Source organism: Arachis duranensis, chromosome 9 (assembly GCF_000817695.3).
Source record: "Arachis duranensis cultivar V14167 chromosome 9, aradu.V14167.gnm2.J7QH, whole genome shotgun sequence".
Lineage (NCBI taxonomy): Eukaryota > Viridiplantae > Streptophyta > Magnoliopsida > Fabales > Fabaceae > Arachis > Arachis duranensis.
Window position 1 is genome coordinate 102,099,046 of NC_029780.3, and position 19,211 is coordinate 102,118,256.

The window sequence follows — 19,211 nt, forward strand, 5'->3', positions numbered from 1 at the left end:
CAGGCATTCCGTCATTGCAAGCCTTTGGTGAGTATTGATGGCACCCATTTATATGGGAAGTATGGGGGAACACTGCTAGTCGCCATTGCACAAGACGGAAACTCGAACATCCTCCCCGTGGCATTTGCACTAGTTGAGGGTGAGAATGCTGAGTCATGGTCTTTCTTTCTTTCCCACCTCCGTGAGCACGTGACACCTCAGCCGGGTCTGTTAGTTATTTCAGATAGGCACAACGGCATAAAGGCAGCCCTCGAGGCTCCGGATGGGGGATGGCTACCGCCTGCTGCGTACCGGGCTTTCTGCATTCGACACGTTGCAGCGAATTTTGCCTTGACGTTCAAGGGAAAAGATGCCCGGAGGCTTCTTGTTAACGCCGCATATGCCAAGACCGAGGTGGAGTTCGACTACTGGTTTGACATTCTGCGCTTTGAGAATCCGGCAATGTGTGATTGGGCGAACCGAATCGAGTATTCGTTGTGGACACAGCACTGTGATGAGGGTCGGAGATTCGGGCACATGACGACCAATATTTCGGAGTGTGTCAACTCAATCCTGAAGGGGGTTAGAAACCTCCCTGTATGCTCCCTGGTGAAGGCCACATACGGAAGGCTTGCTGAGCTATTTGTCCGTAAGGGGAGGGAGGCCGAGGCTCAGCTGGGTACTGGACAACAATTCAGTCAATACCTAGTAAAGTGTATCGAGGCCAACCTGAGAACAGCCCGGCATTGGTAGCCATCTGATGTGTATACGATTGCCGGACTTGTCGGCAAACAGCTGCGTACCCAATAACATCATGATGTAGGCCCGGGCAAATCGCCTAACTGTCTCCTCATCTGCCCCATCTGGACACTCCCCGAATGTCTCCTGAAACCAGGTGCAGTTGACTGCGAATTTCTGCACCTGGTTCTCCGGCGGTAAAACACCAAGCAACTCCTGGAACCACTGCCAAGCAGGTCTCCCACCCTCAATGTAAATGTGGAAGTCCGTAAGGCAACCACTAACATAATCTCCGTCGACTGGCAACCCCAGCTGGTATGCGACATCCTGAAGCGTGATAGTGCACTCTCCGAACGGCATGTGGAAGGTGTGCGTCTTAGGCCGCCACCTCTCGACGAATGCGCTGACTAGGGGCTCGTCTAGTCGGAACCATCTGTCATTGAGTCTCGCAAGATGGTAAAGTCCCGCCATCTGCAAGTACGGGACATACCTCTCATCAAGACGCATCCCCTGTTGCCGCCTAACACTGGATATGCAACGACGAGGCTGGCCATTACATAAAACGCATAATTAGAACAGAAGCACCCTAAACCACTAACATAAGAAAAACCATTAACAAAAACCCTTAACAATAAACCGCTAAAACAAAACCATTAACACAAAACAATAAACAAAAAACATCAACAATAAACTGTTAAGGAAAACCATTAACAAAAACCATTAACAATAAACCGCTAAAACAAAACCATTCACCTAAACCATTAACAAAAACCATCAACAATAAACCATTAACAAAAACTATTAACAAAAACCATTAACAAAAACCATCAACTAAAACCATTAACAATAAACCGCTAAAACAACACCATTCACAAAAACCATTAACAAAAACCATCAACAATAAACCATTACCAAATACCATTAACAAAAACCATCAACAAATACCACTACCCTACACTAATTTCCTAAACCACTATCCAAAAACCATTTACAATAAACCGCTAAAACAAAACCATTAACAAAAACCATTAACAAAAACCATCAACAAAAACCACTACCCTACACTATTTTCCTAAACCACTATCATAAACCACTAACAGTAACATAAACCATTCTAAAAACCCTTTAACAAATACCATTATCATAAACCGCTTTCATAAACCACTAACCTCGTCGTTGATAACACCGGCGATATGAGCTACTCCATCCAGACGATAAAGCCTTCCCGGATCGTCCCCCATCGACAGAAACAGCCGCTCTGGTCAAGCTCGTACTGAACGCTGGTCCCATCCAAATGATAAAGCCTCCCCGGATCGTCCCCCATCGACTGAAAATGCCGCTCTGGTCTTACTCAGCCCGAATGTTGGTCATTTTCTTTGAGATTTGGTGGGGTTGGAGAATGACAAAGTGATTCAAATGAACTAGGTTCGAACTTCTTATATAGCCAAAACTCTTGTAATTCGAATCAACTTGATTCGAATTACTAAACAATGCTTCTCCTAGTAATTCGAATTAACTAAATTCGAATTCTATAGTTGTAATTCGAAACAACTTGTTTCGAACTTCATTCATTTTTGGCGTTCCTAGTAATTCGAATCATATTGATTCGAATTACGTTCAAATCAAATTCGAATCATATTGATTCGAATTATATATTAATTCGTCCTGGTTGATTCATGTATTGATTTTTCATTTGGCTGATTTAGGTAAATTTGAGCTCTACTTGGCTCATTTCAGTTTTTTACCCTATTATCAATTTAAAAATATTAATTAATAGATAAATAACATTCTTTCTCATCTTAACCAATTTTAAAAAAAAACTTAATAATTTCATTTATGTTTAAAAAATTAAGTTTCAGATCAGTAATTAATTACTTGATTAGTTTTATTTTATGTTAAATTTAATAATATAAAATTTCTTTTAACATAAATTTTAAGAATAAAGCTCTACATCCAAACAAATACTTAACTAAATCTAACCAAGTTGTTATAACCGCTTTTTAAATTATGTGTCTTTTGTTTCCTTCTCATCCTCCTTCTCTTTCTTCTTCTGTTTCCTCCTCCTCCTCCTCACTAACATCTCAGTTGCTGTTTTTCTTCTTCTTTTTTCTTTTTTTTTCTTTCGTTATCATCGTCACCACCACCATCGTTATCTTCTCCTCCTCTTCTTCCCTTTTTCCATTTGATTTCTTCTTTTCATTCATTTTTCTCCTCCTCCTTCTCCATCATCATCATTATCGTTATCATTATATCGTCATTATCATCATCATTATTGTCATCATCATCTTCTTTATCGTTATTATTGTTATTATTATCATTATCCTTGAATTTTGGTCATTATTAATGACATTATTGTCTGATCCAAAATTAATTTGGATGTGTTTTGGTTCATGATTCAGTCTTGTTTATGTACTTGTTTTCGAACTAAGTTTACGTGTCACAATCATTAAGTAATTTCAGTGTAAAAACTAAGAAATTTATGTGTATTTATTAAAAAATTTCGATGTATTTTTATTTTGATAAATTTTGCATAATTTAAAACTTAGCACAATGATAAAGGGTCCAACTCTTCCTTCTTAAAGGTGAGAGAGAATATTATCTAAAACCTGACCAAAAAACACATAATTTATCTGATTATTCCTGCACATTAACTTGCTAATGAGATGTCCCAGTACTAAAGTGTACGTTAATCAGTCCATAACTACTTGCATTAGACCATGATAAATTACTCTAAGTCTTGCAACTGCTTCTTATTCTTCTTCTTTTTCATCATCATCATCATCTTTTTTTTTTGTTATTCATCTTTTCTTTCTTGTTTCACCTTCTCAAATTTTTTCTTGTTTTACTCTCTTAACACGAATAAAAATAATGAACCTACATTCACAACTAAAAAAAAAAGAAAGAAATAAAAAAAAGAAGAAAAAGAAAAAAAAATGTAGCATTAAAGAAGATATTTTTGTGCTTTTGTAGCAAAGTTTCAGTATAAAAACTAAGAAATTTATGTGTATTTGTTAAGAAATTTCAATATATTTTTATTCTGATAAGTTTTGTATAATTCAAAACTCTTTATTTTTCTCCTCCTCATCTTCTGTTCCTTATTTTTCTTCTTCTTTTTTATCATAATCTTTTTTTATTTATCTTTTTCTTCTTGTTTTACCTTCTTAATTTTTTTTTGTTTTACTCTCTTAACAAGAATAAAAACATAAAAAAGAAGAAACACATACTACAGCAAAATTACTAAAAGAAAATAAACCTACATTCATTCAACTAAAAGAAAGAAAGAAATAAGGGAAAAAAGAAGAAAAAAATACAGCATTAAATAATATATTTTTGTGCTTTTGTAGCAAAATTTCGGTGTAAAATCTAAGAAATTTATGTGTATTTATTAAAAAAATTTCGGTATATTTTTATTTTGATAAGTTTTATATAATTCAAAGCTTTTTCTTGCTGCTTGTTCTTCATTATTTTCTTTTTAATTCATTTTTTCATAATTCTTTTTGTTTCGTTCTCTTAGAAGGAATAAAATAAAAAGAAAAATTCTACTGTGCTTACACTGAAAATAAGCATATGATGCTGATAAGAGGTGGTGCATTATTAGACTGCCACCTATATGAAGAATGAAACAGATTCTGGTACGGCCATTATGATGGAGGATAAAGAATCCTATTTCCGTTATGTTTATAGTAATTAATTAGATAATTAGTTGTTGCATAATAAAAATGGATTGGGTCTGCAAAAAACCATGGAAATTAGGGCTTTTATTCCTCTTATCTAGCCCTTTCGAATTTTTTGGGACATTCTTTATTTTTTTGACCCTCTTTATTTTTTATTTATCTTGCTCCCTTGGATCAACATCACACACCTGAGCCCATTAATTGTGCACCAACTACGTCATTAACCCAGAAGTAAAATTATGTAAAAATAAAAAACTTTATTTCCATTTTAATGTTTTAAGAACATCAATTTTTATGTGTCAAATAATTGTGGTTCATTTAGGATTTGGTTATGGCGCTGGAAAAAAAATTTTCAATTTTCTGGACTTAGAAGTTAATAATTTGCTATTTTATACTTGTAAGTTTTGAAGAGAAAATTTGATGAAATAAAAAGGAACATAAAATCAAATAAATGGATAAAAATAGAAATAAAAATTTGATAATTTTAAAGAAAAAATATTTATTCATGACATATAAAAAAGTTTCACTTGATCTCTCTCCGTAAAAATAACAATCTCTATATTAATATTATTGCTATCTGGTTATTGGTTGGAGACTCACATAATAAGAAATGATTAAACATATATATTAAAGAGTAAAAAAATATTTTGAATAATTTATTATATTAGCACTACGTTTTTTTTTTTGGGTCATGGTAATAAATCAGAGGCCGAATTATAGTTTTAGCAGATTTCCCAATATGCTTTTCCCGAGGAACAAAAGTCCCAATTTCTATGGTTTTTTGTGAGCCCAATCTATTTTTATTATATAACAACTAATTATCTAATTAATTACCATAAACATAACGGAAATAGGATTCTTTGTCCTCCATCATAATGGCCGTACCAGAACTTGTTTCATTCTTCATACAAGTGGCAGCCTAATAATGCACCACTTCTTATTAGCATCACATGTTTATTTTCAGTGTAAGCACAGTAGAATTTTCTAAATAAAAAAAAAATCAATACTACAAAATTACTAGAAAGAAAATGAAAAAAAAAAACATAATAATAAAAAAATAACAATTGAGAGAAAACATGCGAAGAAGAAGAAAAAACGCCACAAAAAAAAGGAAGAATGCGAAAAGAAAAAAGAAACGCAAAGATAAAAAATAATATAAATTAGCGAAATGTGCGTGTGTGCACGTTACGTGTAATGAAAGTGATTTTTATTAGATTTGGATCAACTTAATTAAACTTGGCTGCAAAAAAAATTAAATGCATACCAAGACTGAAATTTTAATGAGAACAAAGATAATATAATAATAGGAGCAAAATATATTAATCTATATGTACTTATTAATTTGTTTTTAAACTTCTAAAAGAACAAATACCCTTATACCCCCTCTTTTTCACCAGACCCATCTCTGTGTGTCAATATTTTAACTATTATCATTCACATAAAGACATATCCAGTATCAATGAATTGTGGAGTCACAAAAGAAGATACCTTAGCATTGTTGCCAAACTCTCTCTTGAAGATATCAGAGACAGCAGGACAAGTAAGGTCATTGAGCATCAAAACATCTGCATTAGCCCACACGTTCTCACCCGGATTCACCATACCTTTTTCCGAAGCTCTCGCCAGTATCTTCTCTGTTGTAGTCAAGCCAATTTTCGCCTTAGGTGCACCATCAACCAAAAAGAACTCACCCTTAGTACTTAATTATAGTTAGCTTATATTTAGCTTAATAGCTTCAATAATTTGAAGTAAAGAGTTGAATGAAACTAACTGAGCCATATGAAGAAGGGTTGCGTTTGTTCTGCTGAGTTGACACAACAGAAACAATCTTCTTTGATCTTGTCTTCTTGCATCTCAAATCAGTGACAAACGATGAAGATGAATGAAAGTCAACCACACACAAACCATTCTGCCACCAAAAGTTATACACACAAAATAATAAATATTAATCAAAATTATAAATTTCTGCTAGTTATATATTCAGCTCTATAAAAGTTCAAGAACTTGGAATTTGAAATATATGGTAACTACTTAGGGATATTAGACCTTGCTAGTAATGAATGGTGAAGAAATGAGAGCCATGAGTGAAATAACACTGTAGCTAATATAGGCAGAACAAGTTGGATAATCAAATAATCATATATTGTATAGTGTTATAGGGAGAAATATAAGAAGTGTTATTTTCTTTTTCTTGAGAGAAATTTGGTGAGAAGTAAAGAACAAAAAGAATTTTGATGCTGGGATCAAATGGTTTAAGGCAATAATTTACATACTATATGATGTCCAGATGTAGGAGTCAAAATACACAATGATTATTTTAGTGTGACGGGATATTTCTTTTCACCTTCGTTGAATGAAACAGAGTACAGAAGCCAAGTGTAACAATCTACATTAAGGAGGGTAGAAAACATCAATTTGGCTTCCCATTCCATGGATACTTTTCAAAAATTGGCAAAAGTCATATCCGTAAAGCTATTCACTGCTCAGCCAAATAAGTTGATGAATCAGAAATTCTTATGTGGGCTAATTTTTTTTTAAATGAAAAAAAATTATGTGTAATTTATTGTAATGGTTAATTAGTGTATTTTTTTTTTGTATAGATTTTAATTTTAATTTTAAATAATAAATTAGACCTTTAGATTTGAAGAATAATAAATTTTATAAAAAAATCTGAAGATTTGATCTCATAGTACATAAATTAAAAGGTTCAATTTATATTGAAATAAATTTTTTTCTACTATATTTACACATTTAAATATTTTAATACTAAAATACAAATTTGTAGATTAGATTTGTATTTTAAAAAAATTTAAAATAAAAAAATTAATCCTCAAATTTGCTTGTTTTAAAAAAATTTTAAAATTACAAAGTCAAATTTATGATTTTTACATAAAAAAGATACATCGTCTTAAAATTATTAAATAACACCACTCGAACCACAATACCAAAATTAAAAAGCATCTTAAGTGATTAGATGGATGTGATTGCTCTTATTTTGATTAAAAATTAGATGTATGGTACTTCAGTTAGTTAAAAGTAAAACTGCTTTATAAACCTAAATATACTTGACTATATAAATATAAAATCTTCTTAAAATATTTTCACAAGAATTTGGACAAAAATATGCTATATAATTAAAAATTAGAAAAAATAATCCTTAAATTTCTTTGAGAATTTACAAGAAACACATATTGATTATTAAAAAAATTTGCACAATTTGGTAATGGGATTTGATTCTGTTCGTTACCTTGCGATCTCGGGTGTTTGGGTGGAGAGATGGGCAAACGGGATCTCGGATGGACTTGGAGCGAGCGTGGAGGTACAAACGGAAGGTTGATGATGCCGGAGGAGGAGAGAACGAGGGGGGTGGCCACCTCCAAGGACACTCCAACGATCAAGTCAGTATCCGTACGAGGTAGCGGCCGAATTAGGTAAAAGTGTCACATACTTCGGGGGGAGAGTTGACATCTTCCCTTATATACTGTTGGACGGGCCCATGAATGACCTTGCCCATTGGCCGAGAGGCTGCCATGAGCTGTCCTAGTCCACGTGGAAAGAGCAGGTCGTTCCGGGCTTCGGGTCGGGACTTCGGGTGCTGCTCTGAGGGTGCTGACCCGACCGGTGTATGGAAGATAAGCCAGGCGCTCCCCGGGTCGGGTGTTAGCACCCGACCCGTCGGATTCTTCTTGTCGTAAGTGGATTGGGCCTGGGTCAGGGGTGGTGCCCCAACCTGGCGGCTAGCTGGGTTGGACATTTAGCAGTCTGTAACAGTGCCCCCAACGCGCCAGCCTCGAGGTTTGGGACTCGTGACTAGGCGCGTTTGTCCCACTCGCCGGGATGGGATGTGTTCTCCTTCTCGGGAGCTCATTGATGGCGCTTCGTGTTTCTCACGCGTGGTTATCTTGCTTTTAACGCTGCCTCTTTGGCTTTTGCGCTGGGCCTTAAATGCCCATCATTTCATGATTTGAAATCCATGTGAAATGGCGGATATGGCCCTGCCTTTTGGTACTCTTCCTCGACGGTTACATTTTTTCCCTATTTTTGTCTTGTAACCTCCCCATAACTCTAATCTTCTATTTTTCTTCTTCTTGCTCTCTCGCGCTGCTGCTGCTTCTAATTTCTTCTTTCTTCCAGTGCTCCTTCTTTTCTTTGGATCCTTCCTTCAACCTTTCTGCACTTTCCTGGTACGTTATTTTTTATGGTTTTCTCTTTGCTTTGCTTTTTCCTTTTGAGTTGTGTGTTGTTCTTCTTTGTGCATTTTCCTCTATGCATACATGGGTTTCTTGCTTGTTCTTGTTGCTTCTTCCTTTAGAGGGGGCACCACTGGGTTTTACTTAGATTTTTGCTTGGGTTCTGGGTTAGTGCTGGGTTAGCGTAGGGGGTGATTTAAGGAGTTGTAGTTTGTTTTTCTTACTGATAGGGTTTCTGACCTCCCGTTCTGACTAAGTGGTGCCCCCGCTGTAGGTATGGCTGAATGCCCCATGCTTCCAAACTTGGCTCAGCGACTGCTGGCCGATTTTTTCGATCATTACGCATGGGTTACTTTTGATGTGAGGGACACCCCTTCTAAGGTCACAAAGGAGAGCCTTCAGGATCTTCGCCAAGCCGGGCTCTTGTGTGGAGGGGGGCCTAAGGAGGCGTTGTACCAAGTTTATGTTCCGGCCGATTGGGAGCGTGTCTGCCAAAAGAACCTGGCAGCTCCACGGGTTGTCGACTGGTTGTGGGTTTATAAATCATGTTCACGACCCTGGGAGTTCGCTTGCCTTTTTCTCCTTTCGTCATGGGTTTGCTGAACCATTGTGACGTCGCTCCATCGCAACTGCATCCGAACAGCTGGGCTGCCATCCGGTGCTTCGAGATGGTTTGCGAGTACCTGGAGCTCCCAATTTCTGTGAGCGTTTTCCTTTACCTCTTTCTTCTTACGAACCCTTCTCAGAAGGGGAAGACGAAAAAGGGATATATGTCCTTTAGGGCTCAGCAAGGCCGCATGATCTTTGGCCTTTTTGAAGATTCTTTCGATGGTTTTAAGTCTACCTTCTTCAAGGTTAGGCCAGTTGAAGGTCATTAGCTCTTCTGGCTAACTGCCGAGGGGGAAAGGCGGATCCCGACCTACTGGAGCTTTGGGGCGGGATCTGATTACTTAATAAAAATATCCTATGACTGGTTGAGCCCGGAGGATCGTAACATTGCCGACATCTTGTTGGCTATTTTTGGCGAGAAAAACCTTAATCCTCATATGGTTATGGGGGACCGGGAGACCAGTCGGTCGTATGTTGGTAAGTTCATTTTTCTTATATTTTTGCTTAGTTTTTTTTTACTTTCCCGCTGCTCATGCCTTTGCGTTTTTGCTTGTAGTTTCCATGGCTGGTGGGAAGACTACCCTGGCTCAGCTGATGGACCTCATCCGTGATAGCGATGATGGGGATGAGGACTCCTCGGCAACCCCTTCGGTGAGTCCGGATCAGGAGGCTGCCGGGGAGACTAGTGGTCAGGTTGCTGGGGCTGATCAAGCGGAGGCGGCGGAGGTTCCTCTTGGGAACACTCCGATGAACCCAAGTGTAGAGGAGGAGGTTCATCTGGAGCAGGACTTGGGGTCTGCTGACGATAAGCTGTAGGTTGTTGGCAACCCAAAGAAGAGGAAGCGGGATTTGAGGAAGGCCCTCTGCATCATGGAAAAGAACTTTGATGCTGGGGGTTTCATTGAGTCCCAACTGCTTCCTGGCACCGAAGATTACTTCCGAGATGCCGACCTTGTGGGTCAGGCTAGGTGGATCTACCGTAGTCTCCTCCGTGCTGCTGCTATTGCTAAGAAGGTGGAGCCTGTCCTGGGGAACTTTCATGTTATGGAGGGGAAGTTTCGGAACTCCCAGAAGGATCTGACTAACTCAAGGTCTCGGGAGGAGTCTCTGAAGAAGAAGTTATCTGAGCAGGAGGAGAAGGCCAAGGAAGATGATAAGGAAATCAATAGGTTGGTGGAGCGGGACATCGCCTTGATGAAAGATTTGAACGCTTCCCATGGTGAGACTGCTGCTGCGGAGAAAAAGATCAAAGACTTGGAGGAAAAGCTAAAATTGGCGGAGAGCTCGGCAACGGCTGCCCGCCAGGAAGCAGCCGCCCTGAAGAAGAAGAATAAGGAGATTGCTAAGGGGTTCGGGAGGCCGTCAAGCTGACTGAGGAAGGGATTAAGCTTCAGGTTGCTGTGCTGGCTCCCGACCTCGATCTCTCACAGGTGGGTGCTCTCAAGATTGTTGAGGACGGGAAGATTGTTGACATCCTCAAGCCTTGAGATGGGTTCTTCTTTTTAGCTTTTGTACTCCTTGCTTTTGTCCTTGTAATTTTTCTTTAACTTTTGGGCCTTTTAGGGTGCCTTTGGTTGTAACGAACACTTTGACGTTTCATTTTAATTAGGCCATTTTAGATAATTGTTCGCTTGTTCGGGCCATCGTGGCTTTGCCTACTTTATTGTTTTTGCTTATCCGGGCCGTCGTGGCCTTTTGATTTACCATTTTTATGGTATTTACCGTTTCTGTCATTTTTTGCCATTAGTTGTTTTTAGCTTTGGGTCCCTGGTTTCCCGGGTGATCAGTCCCGGGATTCCGTCAGGTCGATCGCTCGTCATTTTTGCCGTTTTGTCGTATTTTTGCATAAATCTTGCAAAAGACAGAGTTATTATATATGCATATGTAGAACTTGAAACAAAGGAGTGAAGTAATACATAATTAAAGGAGATAGAAACGAAAGAAAATGGAAATAGTTAAGGTGGGTGAGGTGAGGTCGTCAGACCGTCAGGTCGCTTCCCTTATGAGTAAAATCTTTTGAGGTTTGTCATGTTCCATGTCCTCGGCACCTCGCTTCCATCCAGCCTTTCCAGCTTGTATGCACCTTTGCCAAGGACTTCTCTCACCCTGTAAGGGCCTTCCCAGTTCGTGGCTAACTTGCCTTCTCCTGGTGTTGGAAGCCCTATGTCGTTGCGTCGTAAGACCATGTCGCCTTCCCCGAGGCTTCTTTTTAGCACTTTGCCATTGTACCTTAGGTCTATTCTTTGCTTGATTGCTGTTTCGGTTAGGTGTGCAATTTGACTTGTTTCATCAACCAGGTCTTTCTTGACTGCCTTGTTTTCTCCCCCAAGGAGTAATCTTGGACTAGGCTCCCCTATTTCAACTGGGATGACCGCGTCGACCCCGTATGTGAGTCGGAAGGGGGTTTCGTCTGTAGATGATTGGGGAGAGGTTCTGTAAGACCATAAGACTGAGGCTACCTCGTCTGCCCATGATCCCTTCTTCCCTTCGAGTCGCTTCTTCAGCCCTTTTAAGACAACTTTGTTGGCTGCCTCTACCTGTCCGTTGCTTTGGGGGTGCTCGACTGAGGAGAACCTATGCTTGATTCCTAGCCCTGAGAGGAATTCTTTGAATTTCTTGTCAGTGAATTGTGTCCCATTATCTGATATGACGGACTCTGAGATTCTAAACCTGGTGACCACTTGCCTCCACATAAATTTTTGACAGTATGCTGAGGATATGCTGGCTAGTGATTCTGCTTCTACCCACTTGGTGTAGTAGTCTATGGCCACTATCAAGTATTTTATTTGTCCTGGCCCGGGTGAAAATGGTCCTAAGAGGTTGACTCTCCATTGGGCGAAAGGTCGGGGTGCCATCATCGAGCTAAGTTCCTCAGGTCGGGCTTTGTGGAAGTTGGCATTTTCTTGACATTTCTTGCATTTTCTAACGAACTCCTGAGCGTTCACCATCATTGTGGGCCAGTAATACCCTGCTCGGATGATCTTTCTTGCCAGCGACCTTCCTCCAATATGGTGGCTACAACACCCCTCATGGACTTCGCTTAGGACATTGTCCATCTGGTCGGGGCGTAGGCATTTAAGCAAGGGTTGGTGGAGCCCTTGCTTGTACAACTGCCCTTGTATGATCACATATTTGGGGGCTTCCCTCCTGGTGGCTTGTGCTTCCTTTTCGTCTTGGGGTGTTTCGCCGTGTTCTAGGTATCGGAAAATAGGGTCTATCCATGAGGGGAGTTTGGGGTCTGGGTTGTGCATAAGATGATTGCTAGTTTAGTTGCTAGTCCTTGGATTAGGGACCTGTTCCCTGTCCCAGACTTGGTGCTCGCTAGCTTGGAGAGGAGGTCTGCTCAGGCATTCCTTTCCCTAGGAACATGCTGGATTATGACTTCCTCGAAGCTTTTGCATAACTCTTTTACCTTTTCTAGGTATTTTTGTAGTAGTATGTCCTTGGCCTGGTAGCTGCCGTTTATCTGGAATGTAACGATCTGGGAGTCACTACTAACTTCTACCCTGGACGCTCCGACTTCTTTAGCTAGGATTAGCCCTCCTATTAGTGCTTCGTATTCTTCCTGGTTTTTGGAGACGGAAAAATCAAACCTGATCGACTGCTCGTAAGCTACCCCTACCGGGTTCTCGAGAATGATCCTGGCCCCTTCGAATGTTTGGTTGGATGCTCCGTCTACGTGGAGCTTCCACCGTGTGTTCGGTATGTCGAGTGCCTCTCTTGTGACCTCTACCAGAAAATCTACCATTGCTTGGGCTTTGATTGCTTGCCTGGGCTTGTATTGCAAATCATATTGGGACAACTCTACTGCCCATACTACCATTCTTCCTGTGAGGTCGGGTTTCTAGAGGACTTGTCGAATGGCCTGGTCAGTTCTTAGGATGATCACATGTCCTTAGAAGTATTGCTTGAGCCTTCTTGACGAGGTTAGTAGGGCGTAAGCTAGCTTTTCCAGCTTGGTGTATTTCAACTCCGCCCCCTTGGAGTACTTTGCTGATGAAGTATATTGGGCGCTGAGTCTTACCTTCTTCTCGAACAAGAACTGCCGCCATGGCCTGTGTGGTTACTGCTAGGTATAGGTACAGAGGTTCTCCTTCTCTAGATTTACTGAGCACGGGTGGTTCTGAGAGTATCTTTTTGAAATGGCTGAATGCTTCTTTGGAAGCCAAGGTCCACTCGAAGACGATTCCTTTCTTCATTAGGTTGAAGAATGGGAGGACTTTTTTCGCCGAGGCTCCGAGAAACTGGGATAGAACTGTAAGCTTCTCGATGAGTCGCTGCACATCTTTTACGCATCCTGGGCTTGTCATTTTGAGGACGGCTTTGCACTTGTCTGGGTTAGCCTCTACCCCCCGTTGCGTTATCATAAAGCCTAGGAACTTCCCGACCTCCATGGCAAACGTGCACTTGAATGGATTGAGCCTCATTTTGAATTTCCTTAGCACTTTGAAGAAAGCTTGGAGGTCGTCTATGAGACTGTTCGGCTTTGCTGTTTTTACCAAGATATCGTCAACGTAAACCTCTACTATTTTACCAATGAGGTCATGGAAGACCTTGCTCATCAGTCTTTGGTAGGTGGCCCTCGTGTTCTTCAATCCAAATGGCATTACCTTGTAACAATAAGTGCCTCCTGGCGCTATGAACGCCGTCTTCCCCTCATCAGGCCGATGCATCGGGATCTGATTATAACCTACACATTCTCTATTTTCCACTTGCTTTTTTGACCAAGACGACGTTGGATAGCCATGTCGAGTACTCGAGCTCTTTGATGAACTGGGCTTTGAGTAGCCCGACTGTTTGTTTGGCGACCTCATTGGCCCTTTCTTGGGACATCTTTCTTCGCTGCTGTGCTACTGGCTTCGCGTCTGGTTTGACGGCTAGTCGGTGGGACATGACCTCGGGGTCCAAACGTGGCATGTCTGACGGCGTCCATGCGAAGAGGTCGCTGTTTGCCCTTACAACTTCCATGAAGGGGCCCTTGAGTTCATGGGGCAGATTTTTGTTTATAAAGGTGAACTGTTCTGCCGACTTCCCTATCTGGAACTTCTCCATATCCCCTTCCGATTCTGGTCTTGACTTGTCTTCTATTCTTACATCCAGGTCTGCCAAGAATACGCCGGCTGCCTTTTTAGACTCTCTCCTTAGGGAGAGACTGGCGTTGCCGCAAGCGACCGCCGCTTCTAAGTCTCCCCTAATGGAGCCAACAGTTCCTTTGTCCGGCACAAACTTCATTGTTATGAATTTAGTGCATATCACGGCTAAAAATTCGTTGATGATTTTTCTTTCTAGAATGATGTTGTAGGCCGTGGAGTCTTTGAGAACTACAAAGTCTACCATAACCGACCTCCTAGTGTCACCGGCTCCAAGGCAGATTGGAAGGGAGATCGTCCCGTCGAGCTTTATATAGTTGTCGCCTAACCCAATGACACCGTGTTGGTGACTTTTAAGGTCAGACTCTCTAAATCTCATGGCGTCAAACACGTTCCTGAATAGGATGTTCGAGTCAGCTCCAGTATCGACGAGGATTCGAGGGGTGGAAAGGGGTTGCTCCTATGATGAGGGGTTCCAACCGTTTCTTGCCTTTCCCTTTTTGGGACTCTCCGTGGCCCTCGGATCCGCCTTGGGTAGGTCGTGATGTCGCTTGGGTGTGTGTTTCATCTTCGCGTCTTGTTGGGCTCCTTTCTCGGCTCTCATGCCTTCGAAAAGGGGAGCGGGTGCGGGTGCAAGATAGGCTGCTTCGGGAGGGGAAGCGAGTGCGGGCACGAGATTGGCTGGCGTCGCCGCGGGAATGGCTGATGTCTCCGTGGGATCGACTCCTCGCTGCCAGCTCCCGTTCTAGGTTTTGTACTATGTGTCTGAGTTCTTGCATGATCTTGACGCTATCGGCTCCCGTCCCCCTGAAAGGGCATCTTTCGGGGGTCTTGGTGTAGATCTGGTTAGGCTGAACGGAGGACCGCGGGTGTTCGGCGACGCGGGCCATCGAACTCGCCCTACTCAGGCGGGCCCCTCCCCCTTCACGAAGCTCCTCCGACGTGGGGAGTCGCTCCATGTCTACTCCAGGTCCCCACAGATGGCGCCAATGTTCGTTACCTTGTGATCTCGGGTGTTCGGGTGGAGAGATGTGCAAACAGGATCCCAGGTGGACTTGGAGCAGGCGTAGAGGTACGAACGGAAGGTTGATGATGCCGGAGGAGGAGAGGACGAGGGGGGTGGCCACCTGTAAGGACACTCCAACGATCAAGTCAGTGTCCGTACGAGGTGGCGGCCGAATTAGGTAAAAATGTCACGTACCTCGGTTGAAGAGCTGACATCTCCCCTTATATACTATTGGGCGGGCCCATGAATGACCTTGCCCATTGGCCGAGAGGCTACCATGAGCTGTCCTAATCCACGTGGGAAGAGCAAGTCGTTCCGAGTTTCAGGTCGGGGCTTTGGGTGCTGCCCCGAGGGTGCCGACCTGACCGGTGTATGGAAGATAAGTCGAGCGCGCCCTGGGTCGGGTACATACATAAGAATTTAATGAATAAATTTATCATTATTTTTGTTCAAAAAATACAAAAAAATTATAATATAATATTATTGTACAATTAATAATAATAATAATAATAATTATTATTATTATTATTATTATTATTATTTTTGGATGGAGGACTATTATATCTGATGGAGAAAAACGTTGGAACTGATCTGTATATTAATTTTTTTTAGGAACTAAAATGTCCGTTTTTAAAATCTTTGGGACTGATCTAGGTAATTACTCTATCAAAAAATGAATTAAAAACTGATTTGTCTGCCGGAATAAAACCTTAAGGATTGATTTATGTATTAATTTTTCTTAAGAATTAAAATGTCAACTTTTAAAATTCTCTTAGAAATTAATTTGGATAATTACTTAATTATTTATCTATATTTTTCCTTGTTAAATAGATCAAACATACATTAATACAGAATTATAACTAAATGCATCTTATTTAGTTTGAATAAATTTTTGTCATTTCTTATAATAACAATATTTAAATATTCATTTAATAAATTATATAAGTAGCAGGATTTTTTTTAAATGATACAGTCTATCTCAAATATTATATCAAATAAAATTTTAATTTTAAATCAGTTTAATTATTATAAATGTAAAAAATGATACTCAAAAATATTCTATTAAAATTGTTCTAACACTTATGGAATTTATAATGCCAAAACTTTCTCAGCTACTAAACATTTTGAGGATCTCAGACAACAAATTTGTCGGGATTAGATGGATTTGCATCTTCATTCACAGCATTTTCTGGTAAAACCACAAAGGTAGTACATAAAGAATAAAAATCATAATGTAGCCAAATTTTATTACAGGAAGAAAATCTGCTTCCACAATATAAATTCCAAACATGGATGGCCGAATAATATTGGCTATTCGGGGAGGGGGACCAAATTAAAATGTGAAGTATTTTAGACACGAACACATCCTGATTTGAAAGTATAAGGGAATAATATTTCTTCTGAACAACGTAAATAATAAATTAAAAAATAAAATTAATTTTAATTTTAAAAATCAAATTTTATATTAATTAAATTTAATCACAATAAAAAAAAGTTAATTTTAATTTTAAAAATTAAACTTTAAATTAATTAAGTTTAATCTTAATTTTAAATATTTTTTATTTTTGTCAAACTGCTTTTTCGTAATCTTGTGCTACCGCCCTGTTGCTATATCATGATTCTGATGCTCTTCGCAGCTACTGTCTTATTACTTGTTTCTTATTAACTAAGTCGGATGCTCATTTTACTATGTATCCGGATGTTTTTTTCTAATAAAGTGAATATTTATTTGAGTATTTAAGTATACTATTGGCATTTTACTTGATTTGTTTGATTCTTCATACACATGCTCTGCAGAATATTCATTTTACTATGTATATGAATGGTTATTTTTAATACTAAGATGTGGATGTTCATTATTAAATATCACTAAAAAAATTCCAATCTCTTCTCTCTCCAATATATGGTTTGAAAAAAGAAACAGATAGGAACGCGATAAAAACACAGGAGACTCATGGTAGGGAGAATAGTGTTGCAGTTATGGATTGGGTCGGGCTTGGCCGTTGAAAATGAGCTACAGAAAGGATGATTGGCGCTGGCTTGAGGCTGCGGCAGCAACCACGCTGTATGGGCAGGGACGCGACATCGGGGAGGACGCATGGAATAAAACTCGTGAAGGATAGAGATGGTGCAGCAGCCGTGCAGGTACTCGCATCCTGTTGGAAGAGGAGAAGACGCGACAACGAGGCGTGGTAGTAGGGGCAAAGGTGCGTCGGGGCAACAACAGATGAGCGTCGTCACGGAAGCTACGGTGATAAAATGATTGTGGTGAAATTAAGGTTTAAAATAGGTAAAGATAAAAATAAATAAAGATATTATTGAATCTGCAAATGTAGTTCGTTGTTCACAACTTTCAAAATTGAACGTGGTTGAATAACTAATGAGATAAATTTATGTATCAATTTTTTCCCTTATTTTTTCAACAATTCAGTGAATATAGACCCCTAAAAGTATTTATCAAATGAACTCTAATAATTTCCCCTGGAACTGGAAAGGACGCATGATGAATATAACCCTTCATTATCGATTTAACTGCTCCATATAATAATTTTCACACTCTTGAGTATCTCCTCACATTTATATACGTTACAGTTACACACTCTTCCAACTATATATATAAGGTAATAGACCTTACTCTCTCACTAATATCATGGGTTCCACAGAAACCAACTTGATCATCCTTGTTTCTCTTGTGGCTGCATTGGCCTCATCAGCACCCGTGGCTGAGCCAAGACCTCTCATTACCAACCCATCCGCCGTGTCGTCGCCTCTCGCGTTGCGGCTGAAGCTAGAGGGTTCAAGCTGCTGGGAATCATTGTTCCAACTTCAAGCATGCACCGGCGAAATCATCATGTTTTTCCTCAACGGGGAGACATACTTAGGCCAAGATTGTTGCGAAGCGATTAGGGTTGTTGGACATGATTGTTGGCCTAATGTTGTTGGATCACTAGGTTTTACCGATGAAGAGACTGATATTTTGCAAGGTTTTTGTGATGGGGAGGTTTCTCATGCTCCTCCACCAGCAATAGTTTCATAATGAAGTTTAATAATAATAATCAATGTGGTGAATAATTCATATGCTAATACTGAAGAATAAGTTTGTTTAATATCTTCACTTTTTATGCACATTATACAGGTGCTTTTTATTAATTAGTAACTAATTTGGCCAGATACTCTATCTATAATTGCTTTTTGTTGATTATAAACAAAGTCTAAATTTAAGGTGAAATCATAATTGTTAAAATCGGATCGAACTGATCGATTTGTTCGATGCTTGAACCGTTTAAAATGAAGAATCGAACTGGTCATATTTGTTCTAAATCGACAAAAATTGGTCAAATTTGTTGAAGATCGATCTGATTGAGATGTACCAGTATTTTGCAGTCGATTGAGCTCCAACGCGTACGGTACGATCCATTGGGGTCGGACCCTTCTCCTCCAAGTTAAAAGCAGCATTGACCGCCACTAGGATGTAATGCACCTTATTAATGTAAATGCAAATTATAATACATGTAGTTTCATCAAATAATTTATTTTTATTTAATTTATTTTGATTTTAGTTATAAATTTATTTATTCATAAATTAATTATATTTTTATTTAACAATAGTTATATACTCATTTATTTTTCCTTTTAATAATTGTATAACACTTATTATTTTCAATAAATATTTATAGTATATAATAGTATAAAAGATATAAACTAATTAATTTTTTTTATTATTTTATAATTTTTTTTACGTAAGAACGAATTAACTGGTTCAACCAATAACTCATCAGATAAACTAATAACTCAGTAACTTAATAATATAACTGATTTAATTATTAGTTCGATTTTGACAATTATAAATAAAATAGTTGCGTACTAGTGAAAAATTGAAACTCTTAAGTCACCACCATTTTCAATGTACAAAGCTTTCAAAAGA

The 19,211-nt window shown here is 39.4% G+C and overlaps 2 protein-coding genes across 2 annotated transcripts in view; one reads left to right on the forward strand and one right to left on the reverse strand.

Annotated features, from left to right (window-relative positions):
* LOC107466586 (3-isopropylmalate dehydratase large subunit, chloroplastic) overlaps positions 1–6,619 on the reverse strand; it is a gene marked incomplete in the record, with an annotated part of 12,193 nt that extends 5,574 nt beyond the window's left edge. Inside the window, 3 exon segments of the mRNA XM_016085584.3 lie at positions 5,880–6,050; positions 6,163–6,300; positions 6,438–6,619. Coding sequence (XP_015941070.1) covers positions 5,880–6,050; positions 6,163–6,300; positions 6,438–6,473 — 345 coding nt within the window.
* Positions 6,620–17,936: 11,317 nt separating this feature from the next.
* LOC107466455 (egg cell-secreted protein 1.1-like) lies at positions 17,937–18,323 on the forward strand. Its single transcript, XM_016085433.3, has one exon. The coding sequence runs from the start codon at positions 17,937–17,939 to the stop codon at positions 18,321–18,323; it is 387 nt and encodes a 128-aa protein (XP_015940919.1).
* Positions 18,324–19,211: the final 888 nt, after the last annotated feature.